Source organism: Chiroxiphia lanceolata, chromosome 2 (assembly GCF_009829145.1).
Source record: "Chiroxiphia lanceolata isolate bChiLan1 chromosome 2, bChiLan1.pri, whole genome shotgun sequence".
NCBI lineage: Eukaryota > Metazoa > Chordata > Aves > Passeriformes > Pipridae > Chiroxiphia > Chiroxiphia lanceolata.
In genome coordinates this window covers 14894132-14906781 of record NC_045638.1, presented here as the reverse complement: position 1 = coordinate 14906781, position 12650 = coordinate 14894132, and the positions used below count along the sequence as shown (strand labels likewise).

General features: G+C 36.4%; 1 protein-coding gene across 6 annotated transcripts in view; it reads left to right on the top strand.

Moving 5' to 3' along the window:
* Positions 1-12650, top strand: part of CNKSR2 (connector enhancer of kinase suppressor of Ras 2) — a 207560-nt gene that overhangs the window by 76637 nt on the left and 118273 nt on the right. For all 6 annotated transcript variants that reach the window (XM_032680902.1, XM_032680900.1, XM_032680899.1 and 3 more), the window contains exon 6: positions 8939-9058. In XM_032680902.1, coding sequence (XP_032536793.1) covers positions 8939-9058 — 120 coding nt within the window. The remainder of the gene's footprint in view (positions 1-8938; positions 9059-12650) is intronic.

Below are 12650 nucleotides of genomic sequence, written 5' to 3'. Positions count from 1 at the left end.
CAGAGTGAATAATGAGTTGGCTTAATTTATTCACTATATTTCACATTTTCATATTATGCTGGTCTTATTATAGATCTTAAGGAAGAAAATACTGCATTTCTTTATTTTAAAAGGTGAACTTCCCAGTAAATTTTGCAGTACTTTTTTTCCCCCCTTTTTTTTTTTCCTGTTGCTCCCATATCAAAGGCTTGACAGGCTGAGTTCTATAAGCTTTTGATACTTTGGTTTCACAGTGATGTGGATATAATAAGTCTCCTTGTATTTTTAAGTTTCACTGACATGTTTTCAGCTGTGGAACACAATGAATTAGCAAATTTATTGAGCTCATCTATGCTAGGCCAATCTCTACAAGTATTTAAGTAAGGAGGTTTTTAATTACATAATCTTGGCAGAGGTTAAAGTGCTATAAGTTTGAAATCATTATATATAGCCTGGTTTCCAAAACATGTTTGTTATCTGCTATAAGAGATGAGAGTTCTGACATCTGCTATATACAGTATATAAATTTTACAAATCAGCAGAAAGGACTGTTAAGGCAGTGTTTAGAGTTAATACAGGCTTCAACAGACAATTTTGAGGAAACTGAAAGCTGATCAAAAGCAATTAGTGAAAGAGGTAAATCTATGACTAAATAAGTAAAAGACAGGATTTGACATCGTATTTCAAATTTGAAAGGTAGTATTTTACACATGCAGCTGAAAAAGTTGATGATAAATTGGAATTGAAAGCAGTCACAATTCCCTCTAACTTCTCTCCTTGGAAGACAGAAAAATGTGTTGTGGGTTTAGCCCATTAGACAATCTGGGGGGAGCAATCTAGCAGTAGATTAAAAAATAGGGTAGGAGCAGACTGTTGGATCAAAGTAGTAGATTTTTGTCCACATTACCTGTTTGTGGTCCGGTGGTTTACTTTATGTTGAACTTGTGTTCTGGGTTGAACATCTTCATTTTTCACATGGTGAAAAGCGTTATTTTGGCCTGTTGTGCTGTTGTTAAGGGCTGGAGCTCTGTAAGCACACATCTTCTGTGGGAATGCTGCCCTGTTTCCCCTGGAGCGAGCCTACTTAGTTCCAAGTTGGAGAGCAAGAAGATGCAGTGGGCACAGAGGGGGTTGTGAGACCATTCTTCCACTATTGAAGTGCAAACGTGGAAACCTCCAAAGTTTACCTGTCACTGAGTCTTCATATCTTCTTCTAAAGCATGGTGAAGTAGGCAACGTCCCTTGCCAAAAGCAAGATCCTCAAATAAATGACTGATTGGTTTGCTTTAATTAGGTAGGGCCAAAAAATAGTTCAGGTGTTCGTATTCTAAAGGCAGTAGTTTCTTTTGAAAAGCAGATGAATGCCCTCTTTCCTTCAGAAGTGGCAGTGTGGGTGTTCATGTGGAGATTGCTGAATCACCTTGTGCATAGATAGTATGTTTTAACGTCAATTCATGTATTCCCATGTTAGCTCTCTGGGTATCACTGATACATTTTAAGAAATGGTGTTCTGTGGAGACGGACCTCTATAGCTTCAGCTTATATTCCAGAAAGAAATATTTTTGTTTGTTCCAAGCAATTTCGAGTTTTTTAGAAAAGCGTTTTGATTGCCACTCATAGTATTAGGTTAAGTATTAAACTAATCTCTGTTATTCAAGTAAACACATAGAATGTATCTAAAGGAAAAAGGTCTAATTGAAGAATTACAAAGTTTTAAGAAGAAATTACCTACTTAAACTTGTTTATTTCTTCTAAATGGAGTTCCAAAATGTGTCTGGGGAAAAAATGTCTCTTCTACAATTTTTTGCCCCAGGATTGTAGGAGTGTTGAAACAATTATTTTAAAGACAACTATATTTCTTAAAGTTTTGATTATTTTTCCCTGTGACTTTATTCACAGAAACACTTGGTTTCTGTGGAATAAGAAGCGTAAAACCACACGCGAATAATGTATTGGGTTTTGCTCATTAAAATATTGATATTTCTGAAATATGCATGGATACAGAGAAGTGCTTCATATTTCTGCCACTTCATTTCTCAGTATGTTTTCTCCAGATTAGATTTTGCTCAGTAAGCAGTGTAATAAATAAATAGTTAAATAATAACAATTTGTTGATATAACCAGAAAGTAAATTGTACCACAAAATAACACCAACAGAAGTAGATGGCTATAGAAAATATTAATTTTAGAAGAACAGGTTTTAAAATACACTGAGCCTAAATATGAAAAGATAAGCCACAGGTGTAGTATTTACTTCAAAACTGAAAATTAGTCTGCTCTTGCTAGTTTATATTTAGAATCTTTGTATTGATTTAGCTTAAGATGGTAAAATGTTTGTAAAACTGCTCAGCTTAAAAGGTTGTCAGTTCTGCTTATCTGGGGAATTATAAGTTAATCATTGCAAAAGTGTAAATGGAGCTTTAAAATATTTGAAGAATTGGTTCCATCCAGCTGTTCAGGGCTGTATGTGATGGAAATATCCAGTACAGATTAATCCATATGAAGCAATAAAGTATTAAAGGAGCACAAAGCAAGAAGGACTAATTATAGAAAGTCGAAACCAGACTCTAGTCAGATTTATAATAAGTTTTAACTGAAAAATTTTAATAGTCTTTCTTTTAAGTATTTTAGTTTAATTCCATAAAAAAAGAGAATGTTTTCCTAAGGAATTTCACTCTTTTAAAATTGGGCTGCATTTCCTGCAAAATGAAAATGCAGTTTTATTGAGTTGGGAAATGGTAGAAAGTGAATCTGCAGAGTGAAGCTAATATTAAGAAGTTTTTTGAAAAACAAATGAGCTATTTAAATTTAAAAAGAATTACTAAGTTGAAAGAGAAAAGAACAAGCAATGGATCAGAATGTTCTTTTGGTAACAGCCTTGTTGAAACCACAGTGACAGTAATTTGCTCCTGCCCACTATATTTGAATATTTGTTATAGAACTATAAAGGACTAAAAATACATTGTCAAAGGTATCATTTTTACAGTCTTATAAAAGAAAAAAAGAAAAATGAAAAAGTAATCACCTTCTTTTTTTCAGGAGTCTATACCTTGCAAATTAAACCAAGCAAGCTTCATTCTAATAGAAGCCTCTCCTTTTGCATCCAAAATAAGATGTAGTTCACAGTTTAAACTTCATATATGTAAAAATGGCAGTTCAGGCCCACTTGGTTTTAATATTGCTGGAGTCATTGATGTATTCCATACAATACAAACAATGTTTTGGACTAAATTTACTTTATTAATAATTATTTGTTTTGGATTAAGCATTCTGATTAGACTTCATTTTCTCAAACAGCTGTAACTAGCAGAGCTGCTTCTTTTTTTTTCCCAAACAGCTTAAAGTTAACAGTGCCCGGATGTTTTTGCATACTTTTAGCCTTGAACATCCATATGTCTTATTGATATCCTTTCCCTCATTCAAATGGCATAGGTGAGGAACTTGATGAGGGAGGCTGGTACTGTTGTTGCTCTCAGCCCTGGGAATGTGTTTCAGCCAGGATGCTTCAGTATTGAAATACTTGGCAAGATAGATTTAAGCTTGGTCACTAACCTGGGTAAAATTAAGGACAGGGACAAACAAGTCTGTTTGCTTGATCAGAAACACTTAGTGACCATAGAGCTGCCTGAATCAAACAGAGAGAGAGTTTGGGGGAAAACCATGTCCTCAGGTACTTGCACTCTGCTGCAGAAGACAGATGTTTTCCCAGGACATATTGAAGTAGCCACAGAGAATTGGAACAGATAGAAATCTAATTTAGTGACCTTTAGGTCCTTATCCCTCTGGCTGAAAGAAGGAATAATTATGGAAAAGCTGTTAGAAATTGGTACCCCATGATCCAAAAATACAGATAGAAACTAAGTATTACCTGTAGGTAATGCTGTAGGGCATAAAGTACTTGCCTACTGGGGAAAAGATAATGTTTCCCTTTGAATTTCTACCAAACAACTAGGTGCTGTGTGGTGATATTTTTGTGCTCCTTTGAATCATTTAACTTTGCACATAAAGACTGTGGTGTAGCTTCAATCTGCAATTACAAGTGTGTCACTTGAATAGAGAGTTACTGTAAAAGAGAACTGAAGTTGTTGCTAGAAGGCTTATAGTGAGAACAGGGACTGTGCAACAAAAGGAGAAAATGTAATAATCTGTTGATTTCTCTCAGTTAATAATTTGTAACTTGCTTTTTTTCTAGTGTGGACAAATTCTTTCCCTTTGTTCAGCTACCTTGCACACTGGAAGCTGAGTGCAGCTTGAGGAAGGCTGGGGATTTTTAATGCCTGCTGATTTTTGTGGGAGCTAGTGGGTCCTCAGCTTCCTGTGGCTTCTTACTGTAACTAACACTGCATTGCAGCAGGCAGTCAGCAGTTAAAAAAGATAAAGGAACCTGATCTCATTAACAATGTTTTCATAAACAGAAGTATAGTTTTAGAAAGTATCCAAAGGTACTCTACCATTAGAGAGAAAAGGTGAGAAGATAGTACTACCATCTGATTTTACTGGCACTAAAATACACTTCTATGATACAACTTGTCCTGAATAATTATGTGTTCATCAATTTTTCGGAACAAAATGAGTAGCATTTCTTCTATTCAAATTAATTGAGTAGCCTACATGCAAAGTATTATATCAGTCCATTTTTCCCATAAAATAAAATAATAATTTTTTTTTATAATTAATCATTTTAAAAATTAATATTAAACCCCCTGGATTTATCTCACCTATATAATTTCTCAAATTGGATTTGCACGTGCTGGGATGAAAGCTCCAGTGAAGTCTGGGGTGTTTAGGGAAAATTTAGTCAAGCTAGAAGTAAAGTTACATAGAACATAACTTTAAATTTAGGCAAGGTTGTTGCTTGAGTGAATACGGGCTGAACCTGATGAGCCTTGGTAGGAACTATGTAGGAAGAGGAGCATAGGGAAATCACAGGTGGTTTATGTGGGAACTTTCTAAGTGCAATAGCATATTGTCTCCATTAAATTGACATTGCTTCTGTGCTAGGCACAGGCAAGGCACTGGATGGTAACTGCATTCAGAGCCTCTAGTTAAAAGCTGGTGTAAACTGACACAGCTGTACCCTATGAAAATGTCCCAGAGCCATCCAAGCTCTGATATATTCCTGGGCCTGAATTTCCCACTTCCTCCTTCTCCCATCCTCAACAGACATACCCATCCCCCCAAAAAACCTCAAACAAAACCCCACAAACTGTGAATGAGATGTTCCTGAGAGTAAAGGCAAGGAAAAATGCATTATTTTGCCTGTGTCAGCCTCTGGACGTGTTTCCAGTGAGAGCCTGTGTACCCTCTCTTTGCAGGGGGGAGGGAATATCTGCTGTGTAAGAGTGGGCTTCTTGCTATCCTGGCTCTGGACAAGTTCAGAGTTCATGACAGTCTCTGCCTTTAGCATAAGCCCAATAGATTCTTGATCCTGCTTACAGTTCAACTCTTTAACCAAGAAATATTTAACCAAAAATATTTAAGTGTCCAATAGTTTATAGGGAAACTTGTAAGATTCGGTAAGTATGTAACACAAGCAGGCTTCTCATGCTTTCAGAAGAAGGTAAAGGAGTTGTTATTTTCTCATAGCAACTGCAAGTTTTGGATGGTTGGGCAGCACCCAGGCTCCTAGTTTAAAAAAATTACTTTTTGTTCCCAAAGTCTTGAAACTATGCCAGAACAAGAAAACTGAAATAAAATGCTTAGTATTCTGAAATTAGAAGAGCAGTTTAATTAAAACCAAATTAGTTAGTCATTCCTTGGAAGTCCAGGCAAAGTGAATATGCCAATTTGCTGTGCAATAGCAGTGGATCTTAAATTCATAATCCTCCTACAGGAAACATCTTTTCCCCTCCAAAGCAAAGGACACACAAAGAAAACATTTTTCAATTAAATGAATTTGCTGGACAGAACTATTCCATAATTACTAAGCAGATGATTCTGTGATTGGGTCTCATTATCCAGAGCGGCTGTTTCTTGAGCAGCTCTCTTTACGGGTGCAGTTAGTTATGGCATGTTGTCTTACTGAATCACTCCGGCCCACTAGTGCTCTGTTAGAAGAAATATAGCTAGTTCTGTTGGTCAGAAACTGAGAGAAGTAATTCAAGAACTTTAGTTAGTTGGGTTTTTTTTTTGTACTTTCTGTTTTCTTTTGCTGTTCCCAGTCACCTCTGATACTCATACACGATAATAAACCTGATAACATTTAATCAAGCTTTAGAAGTTATCTGTCTTAAACTTTTGTCTTCACTGTGGTGAGTTCTGGGCACTCATGAAGTGGAAAATATTTTGTGGTAATGCAGCAGTTTTGCCCTACGTATAATTTCTAGGAAGGTAGTTGTGTATGCATCCCCACATGTTGAAAGAGCATTTACATTTTGGAAAGGTCATAGAATTTGAAGCCTTAATCTGAAAATGCATCCTGTAGGCGTAAGGTCTTTTCTAGAGACTTTGCTGTGGCCCATTTATTCTGCTTAGAATGGGTATGATAACCTGCTGTTGGACTGCAGTGTGAATATCTAAGGAAGCTGCAAGACCCAAAACACAATAATTTTTTAGAAATGCATTGAAGCATATGGGAGATTTTTTATCCTAGCAGCTTGGTGATTTTGACATCCAGTATTACCAGAGCTCCTCTTGGGGAACATTCACACCACCTTGTTTTAGAATTGCAACCAATATAACAGTATTGGAATGCTGATCTCCACAGACTTGCTGTGCAGTGTATGCTGTACCCCTCTTATGGAGAGGCAGAGGGAGAGCAGCTGCTCCAGGGAGCAGCTCAGCTTAGGCTTCTGTTCTGTGCCACATCCTAGACTTGCCGAGCTCCTCACCTTTCCCCATCCTCTGTCAAGGCAGCTGAGGACTTTTCTTTTAATGAGGAGCCATGTCTGTGACTGACATACCTTGTGTTGGGTGGTAGGAACTCTCCTTGTCTGTCCATTTTGGCATCTCTCTGAAATGCAACAGTTGAAAAATAGGAGGAAAAAAAATAGTTCGCTACAAGCAAAAGTTTCTCTGAAACTGCTAAGAACTCCATAAATTTAGGAGTTTTAGAGGAGATTAATAGGAAGAATAGGTGGGTGAATACAAGCCTAAAGTTATATCTGTTTTCGTCTGCAGAGAGTAATTTATAATGTAGGTCTCTTCACTTTGCATATGGAGAGCTGAGTGCTTTGTAATTTTTTTTAAACAATTTTTCAATAATTGTCAGTGCAATTATAAGAGGTATGAAAATTCAAATAGCATGCCAACACTGTGTTAAAAAAAGCCAAACAAACAGAAATCTAATTTTTAATTTTTATTATGGAATTTTATATAGTTTTTATGTTTTAAAAATGTCAGGTCAACACAATTTTTGTGTATCCAAAAGCCATTAAAAGAAACCCAAATTTCCATAAAGTTCACTTTTTTACTTCTTCCTATTTCAGGTAAAACACAAAATATTCTTGACCTCATTTTATATATTTCTTGACTTCTTTTATTCAGTAATGATTCTGCATCATGACAAAGCAGAAGGGGTGGTGTGTGTGGCTATGCTTGAAAGTAGTATTTTTTCTGGAAGAAGGTCATATTGGTAATAAAAATTTTATTATATTTTCCATTTGATTCTGGTTTGTTTTTTCCATCCTGAAACATTATTTCTCAACAAAACAAGTGATCTATATACAAACCTAAACTTTTAACTGTTTGTAAATAATTTGAAGAGGAGAAAACCACAGTGTCCTCAAATGTAACGAGATTAAGATTTCACTGTATTTGGATTTATTCTTTTTTTCTTTTATAACTTAAATTTTTTTATTTTCTTATTTTACATAAGATATTTGTAGATTGTCATTTGGAGTTATAATGGTGATTTGGCAGGGAGGCTATATCCAGTTTTATATTATTTTTCCATAACATTGTAGTAGATATTTTTTGCTGTAACAACTATACTTTGCAGTCTTGGAAGATTGGCTGGTGCAGCAGTTGTGTGCAGTTGTGTTTCAGTATTTTGAGGAGACTGATTAGGTTTCATCTTTTGAATTTGAGAGCAGTTAAGCTGGTTCTTAATTGATTTTGGAGAGACCTGCAGTTTTGGGACCAGAAGAATGTTCTAATCCCTGAATTTGCTGACAAAATTGTATCTGGAAATCTAAACAGAGAATTGATTTAAAGTTGCTGAAAGAGGACTTCATGGAAAACTTTCAAACTCTCGAAGATCTTTCTTATAAAAATATGAGAGAAAGATAAGAAAACCTCACAGCTTTTCTTCCTCATGAGAAGAGGGTTTTCAGGGAGTGAGAGATCAGGAGATAAACAGTACCAATTTGACAGTTCCGGCCTTTTTAGAAACTTTTTCTGTCTTGCTGCAAAGAGGCTGCCAGCGATAACTGGTATAAGAGTTATCCCATCCTGTAGTGGTGATTTGTTGTAATCTTCATATCTGCAATAGTAAATCATGCTTGGCAGCTGTAGAACATGAGAAATCCAGTCCAAAGACAATTAGCATGTTTTATTAGTGTAGAATAAACTTCAGAGTTAATGGGAGTTGCCTGGCATAATTAAGAGCCTGATTTTCATCTGTGCTGAACTTCTGCATATTTAATGGAAATTAGTGGGGTTTGGGGCACTTACTGTCTTTGCAAAAGGTGTGGGAAGGGCGGAGGTTGGAGCTCAGCTCCCCCTGTGCTCAATCACAGCCCAGAGAATGCGTGAGAGCAGCTCCCACAGTCCCTATTTCTCTCTACTCAGATGCAAAAGCATTTACCTCTTATTCTTTCCTGTTCTGGCGCTGTGTTAGTTCGAGGTCATCACAGAAAATGTATTTTGTATTGCACTGCTCACTGAGGCCTTTTCCTCACCTCCTTATTTTTGTCTGCCTTGTACATACTTGCAAAACATGATGGTTTCAATTGTATGTTGATATGCAAATAGTTTGCAGTGCTTATTGTGACATTTTCTTTTCTTTTTTCTTTACCAGTGTAAAACTCTCTCTGGAGTCTGTGATCACATAATCTCGCTCTCTTCTGACCCACTGGTTTCTCAGTCTGCCCACCTCGAAGTGATCCAGCTTACAAACATCAAGCCAAGTGAAGGGCTGGTAAGAAGTACGCAGTTAATCAAACCCACCATCCAGGATGAGAAAGTGATTTTTTAAAAATCAGTTGAATATATGGAAAGAAATAGGACATTTTAGCCTTTCCTGTTTTAAAGCTTGAAAATAGTTTGATTACCCATGCTAGTTTGGTTTCTCATGCAGCTGGGCCACCAGGGATGTATTTTGTAAAGCTGACTGAAGTATGCAAAGAGTTTGGTGAACAGGGAGAAATGAGTAAGAAGTTCTTGCCATTTATACCAGCTTCTGGAAAGTGGTTCAGATTGTTCTAGGATCTTTAAGTCTGAAGGGATTTAAATTACTAAGATCAACTCAACCAAGAAGTTTGTGTGGGCTTGTGAACAAAATCTGTCAAATTCTGGAAAATGTTTCATAGTATCTCTGGGTTATAAAGCTATTTTATGTTATTCAAGGGCTCTATAGCCCTCCTGATAAGTAACTCATTGAATTTTATTGCAAGAGCTCTGCATTCTTAATCAGGTTCTTGTAAAGGCTCTCAGTGCAGCCATCCTGTGTTTGTTTTTAAAGAGCTGACCATTGATCTTTTGTTTGCTCAAGTAATCCAACACCCACTGCATGGAAAAAGCCCACTGATAACAATTCTAGCTGTATGACTTTACGTCACTTATAATATCTCTTCCCATAATTTTTGAAGGTAGAGTAGAAGGTGATCAGACTGCCGTTAAACATTTTTTTGCCTAAGAAAGAGCTTTTGTAACTTCTGCCCAAACTTATTCTCATTCCATTTTCTTGAATCTTCTTGAAGAACTGTACTCTTTGTAGCATGTTTTTAAATTTGTCTGGACTTTGTACTTTTGGAGAATATTTTGGTTTGTGGGTCGGTTGTTGCTGGGTTTTGGTTTGATTTATTTTTTTGACAAATCTGGTATACCAAGGTATTTAGAACAATTGTACACTAAATTAATTTTCATTCTTTTGGAAAATCACTATTAAAATATGAGAACAATCTCAAACACTTGGATGAGTAAATATTGCCCTATCCTTTGTTTTAGTCTGCAATTTGTTTTCCCTTCCTCCACTAGCTTTCTTTTTTATCTCTGAATCCATTTCAAAGTTGTCCTTCAGGATATCAGCTTTTCATGGATTCTCCCCTCCCTCTTTTCCCTGCCCTTACTCCTGTAATTTTAGCTCTTATATCACTTCACTGCAGTCAACCTTTTAAAATCCTATCTTCTACTGTAATTAGGAAATTTTCTTCCCCTTTCTCTTGATCGCCTTTTTATGAGTTCTGTCCATTTATATCTGAACTTTAATTTTTTTTCTTTGTGACTATTTTGTTGTGGTGTTTTCCCCTCATTTAAGTCTTTGTGTTGGTTGATGTTAACCATTACTGACTGAAAAATGTTGAATGGTTTTTTTGTAAATAAGAATGTGTTTCATGGGTCTGTTCCTGCTGGGTAGCTGATCAGAGAATCTCTTTCCTTCTTTGTGCCTCTGTTTTACACCCTCTGTCTGTCTTGTCTGTTTAAACTGGAAGGTCTTCAGGCAGGGTTTTTTCTTTTACTGTGTTTGTGAACCAACTCAACAGGGTCTTGATGCTGACTGAGGATTATTGTGTCATTGTCAGAAAAATAATTATATGTATTTTTTTCTGAAAAGGAAGATAGCAGTCATGCAGTATACAAGCCTGAGAAGGATACAATGCTGTTTTGACACAGTCATATTTTTTCCCTTCATCCTTGCCAATATTCCACTATTCTGTTGCCTCTGCATTGTGCCGTCTCCTGTAGATTGTGAGCTCTCCAGAGCAGGCACCAAGGAAAGTCTGTTTGCACGAGAAGGGTGAATATCATAACCTTTCTCTTTGTATCAGTGCCAATCTTGTTAACAGATCACCTTTGTCACAGTTTTCTTGGTGCTTTATATGCTTTTGGGTTGTTTGGCTTTTGTTTCTTTGTTTTTTTAAACTAACAGCTTTCAATTAAGATACAGTAAATGCATATCAGTACTGCCCTATTGAGTGCTAAGTGTGTCAGTGTAAGAATTTATGGTGGAGCTTGGAGGTGAGAATATTCTCTGCACATCACAAGCACTTGGATGAATGTGAAGCTCGATAACTTCTGGACCTTCCAGGATTTGTGCAATTATGGAGGTGGAAATATGATCAACTTTCCTATAGATTTTTGACCTGCATGACAGTTCTGTGCTGGCTCTACCAAGCACTAAATAAAATGTTCTATGAGGACAGAAAGGCTTCAAGCAGAAGGAAAAAGACAAGGATGGCTGCTAACTGGGAAGATTTTTTTGTCACCTATCATAAACAGAATATCTAACATGCCTCAAATTCAATAGCTAAGAAGCTAAAGTAAATCTGGGAGAGGAAAAGGAAAGAAGAAGAGAAGGAAATTAAAAGTTTGGAAAACAATGTGTTTCCCTAAACACATGGTAAATATACAATGGAATTAAGAAAATGGTTGAAGTTTTTACAACTTAAAAAAGATTGGAGCACTATCAGAATGTTTTAATAAGCACAAATGGTTCCTTCACTGTGTTCGATCTTTTCTTGTGGAAACGTAAGTATTTGTCAGAGGTAAATGTAAATTGTCAGACCAATACCTGAAAGCAGAAGGAATGTGTAAATGTTGTTTACCATGTCTTATAGATATTAAAACTAGCTACCATCTATGACTAAATAACTTGTCAAGCAAGTAAACCTGTCAAGCAGAAAATGTTGTGATGTGGGGAACCTCTTATGTACTGGGCAAAGCAATGTTATGGATCTGTTTTGGGATTGGTGTTCTGGTTTTCCTTCCCCTTTCCCCCCCCACCTCCATCCCTGGTCTCTTTCCCAGGTGTGGTTATGTGACTGGATGCATTCATGTGTTCTCCAGGGAGTGTTGCTGGAGGAAGAGATACTGCATAGCCACTGTGGGCTGTAAGGGTAAAAAGAGTTTTCAGGGTAGAAAGTTATTTAAAAAAAACAGAAAATGGACTAATATGGTTAGCTTTGCAATCACCAGCCTGCTCCCATGTGTGATCCCCTCTTTTTTTTTCCTTTTTTTTCCCTTATTTATTTTAATTTGAGGGCTTCAAAGTTGTTTCCTCTGTATTAGTAAGCAGAATTTAATTTTGTGTGTTTTTACTCTACTGATGTTCTACAAAGAGACAAAACTGACTAGCTTAGGTAGTATCTTTTCCCATGAAACAAACTTAAAAATATTGCTGCTTGATTGAAAACAGTGAGTGTATTAAGACAAAAAGCAGGAAGCCAAGTTTTCCTTGGGTATTTTTTCTGCAAGTCACTTCCTATTTTATCTTTATTTTATTATAGGGCAGAATATCAGAGAACTGTAGCAACGGTTAATCTTGAATTTCAATTTTTTCATGTTCATATAATCACTTTAATCCCAGTCAGGTAAGGTACTGTGGTGTGTGTTCAAGCTTACTAGATTCAGAAATGCAAAGGTAAATCCACCAGAACATGAGTGTGATTGATCAGAGTTCCTTTTTACCTGTTGAAGCAAACACAAAAGACACCTGTCATCTAAAAAAATCACTAATAAAATACAAGTCATAGATACAACAGGGTATGGCAGCTGATTAAAGGTGCACTGCT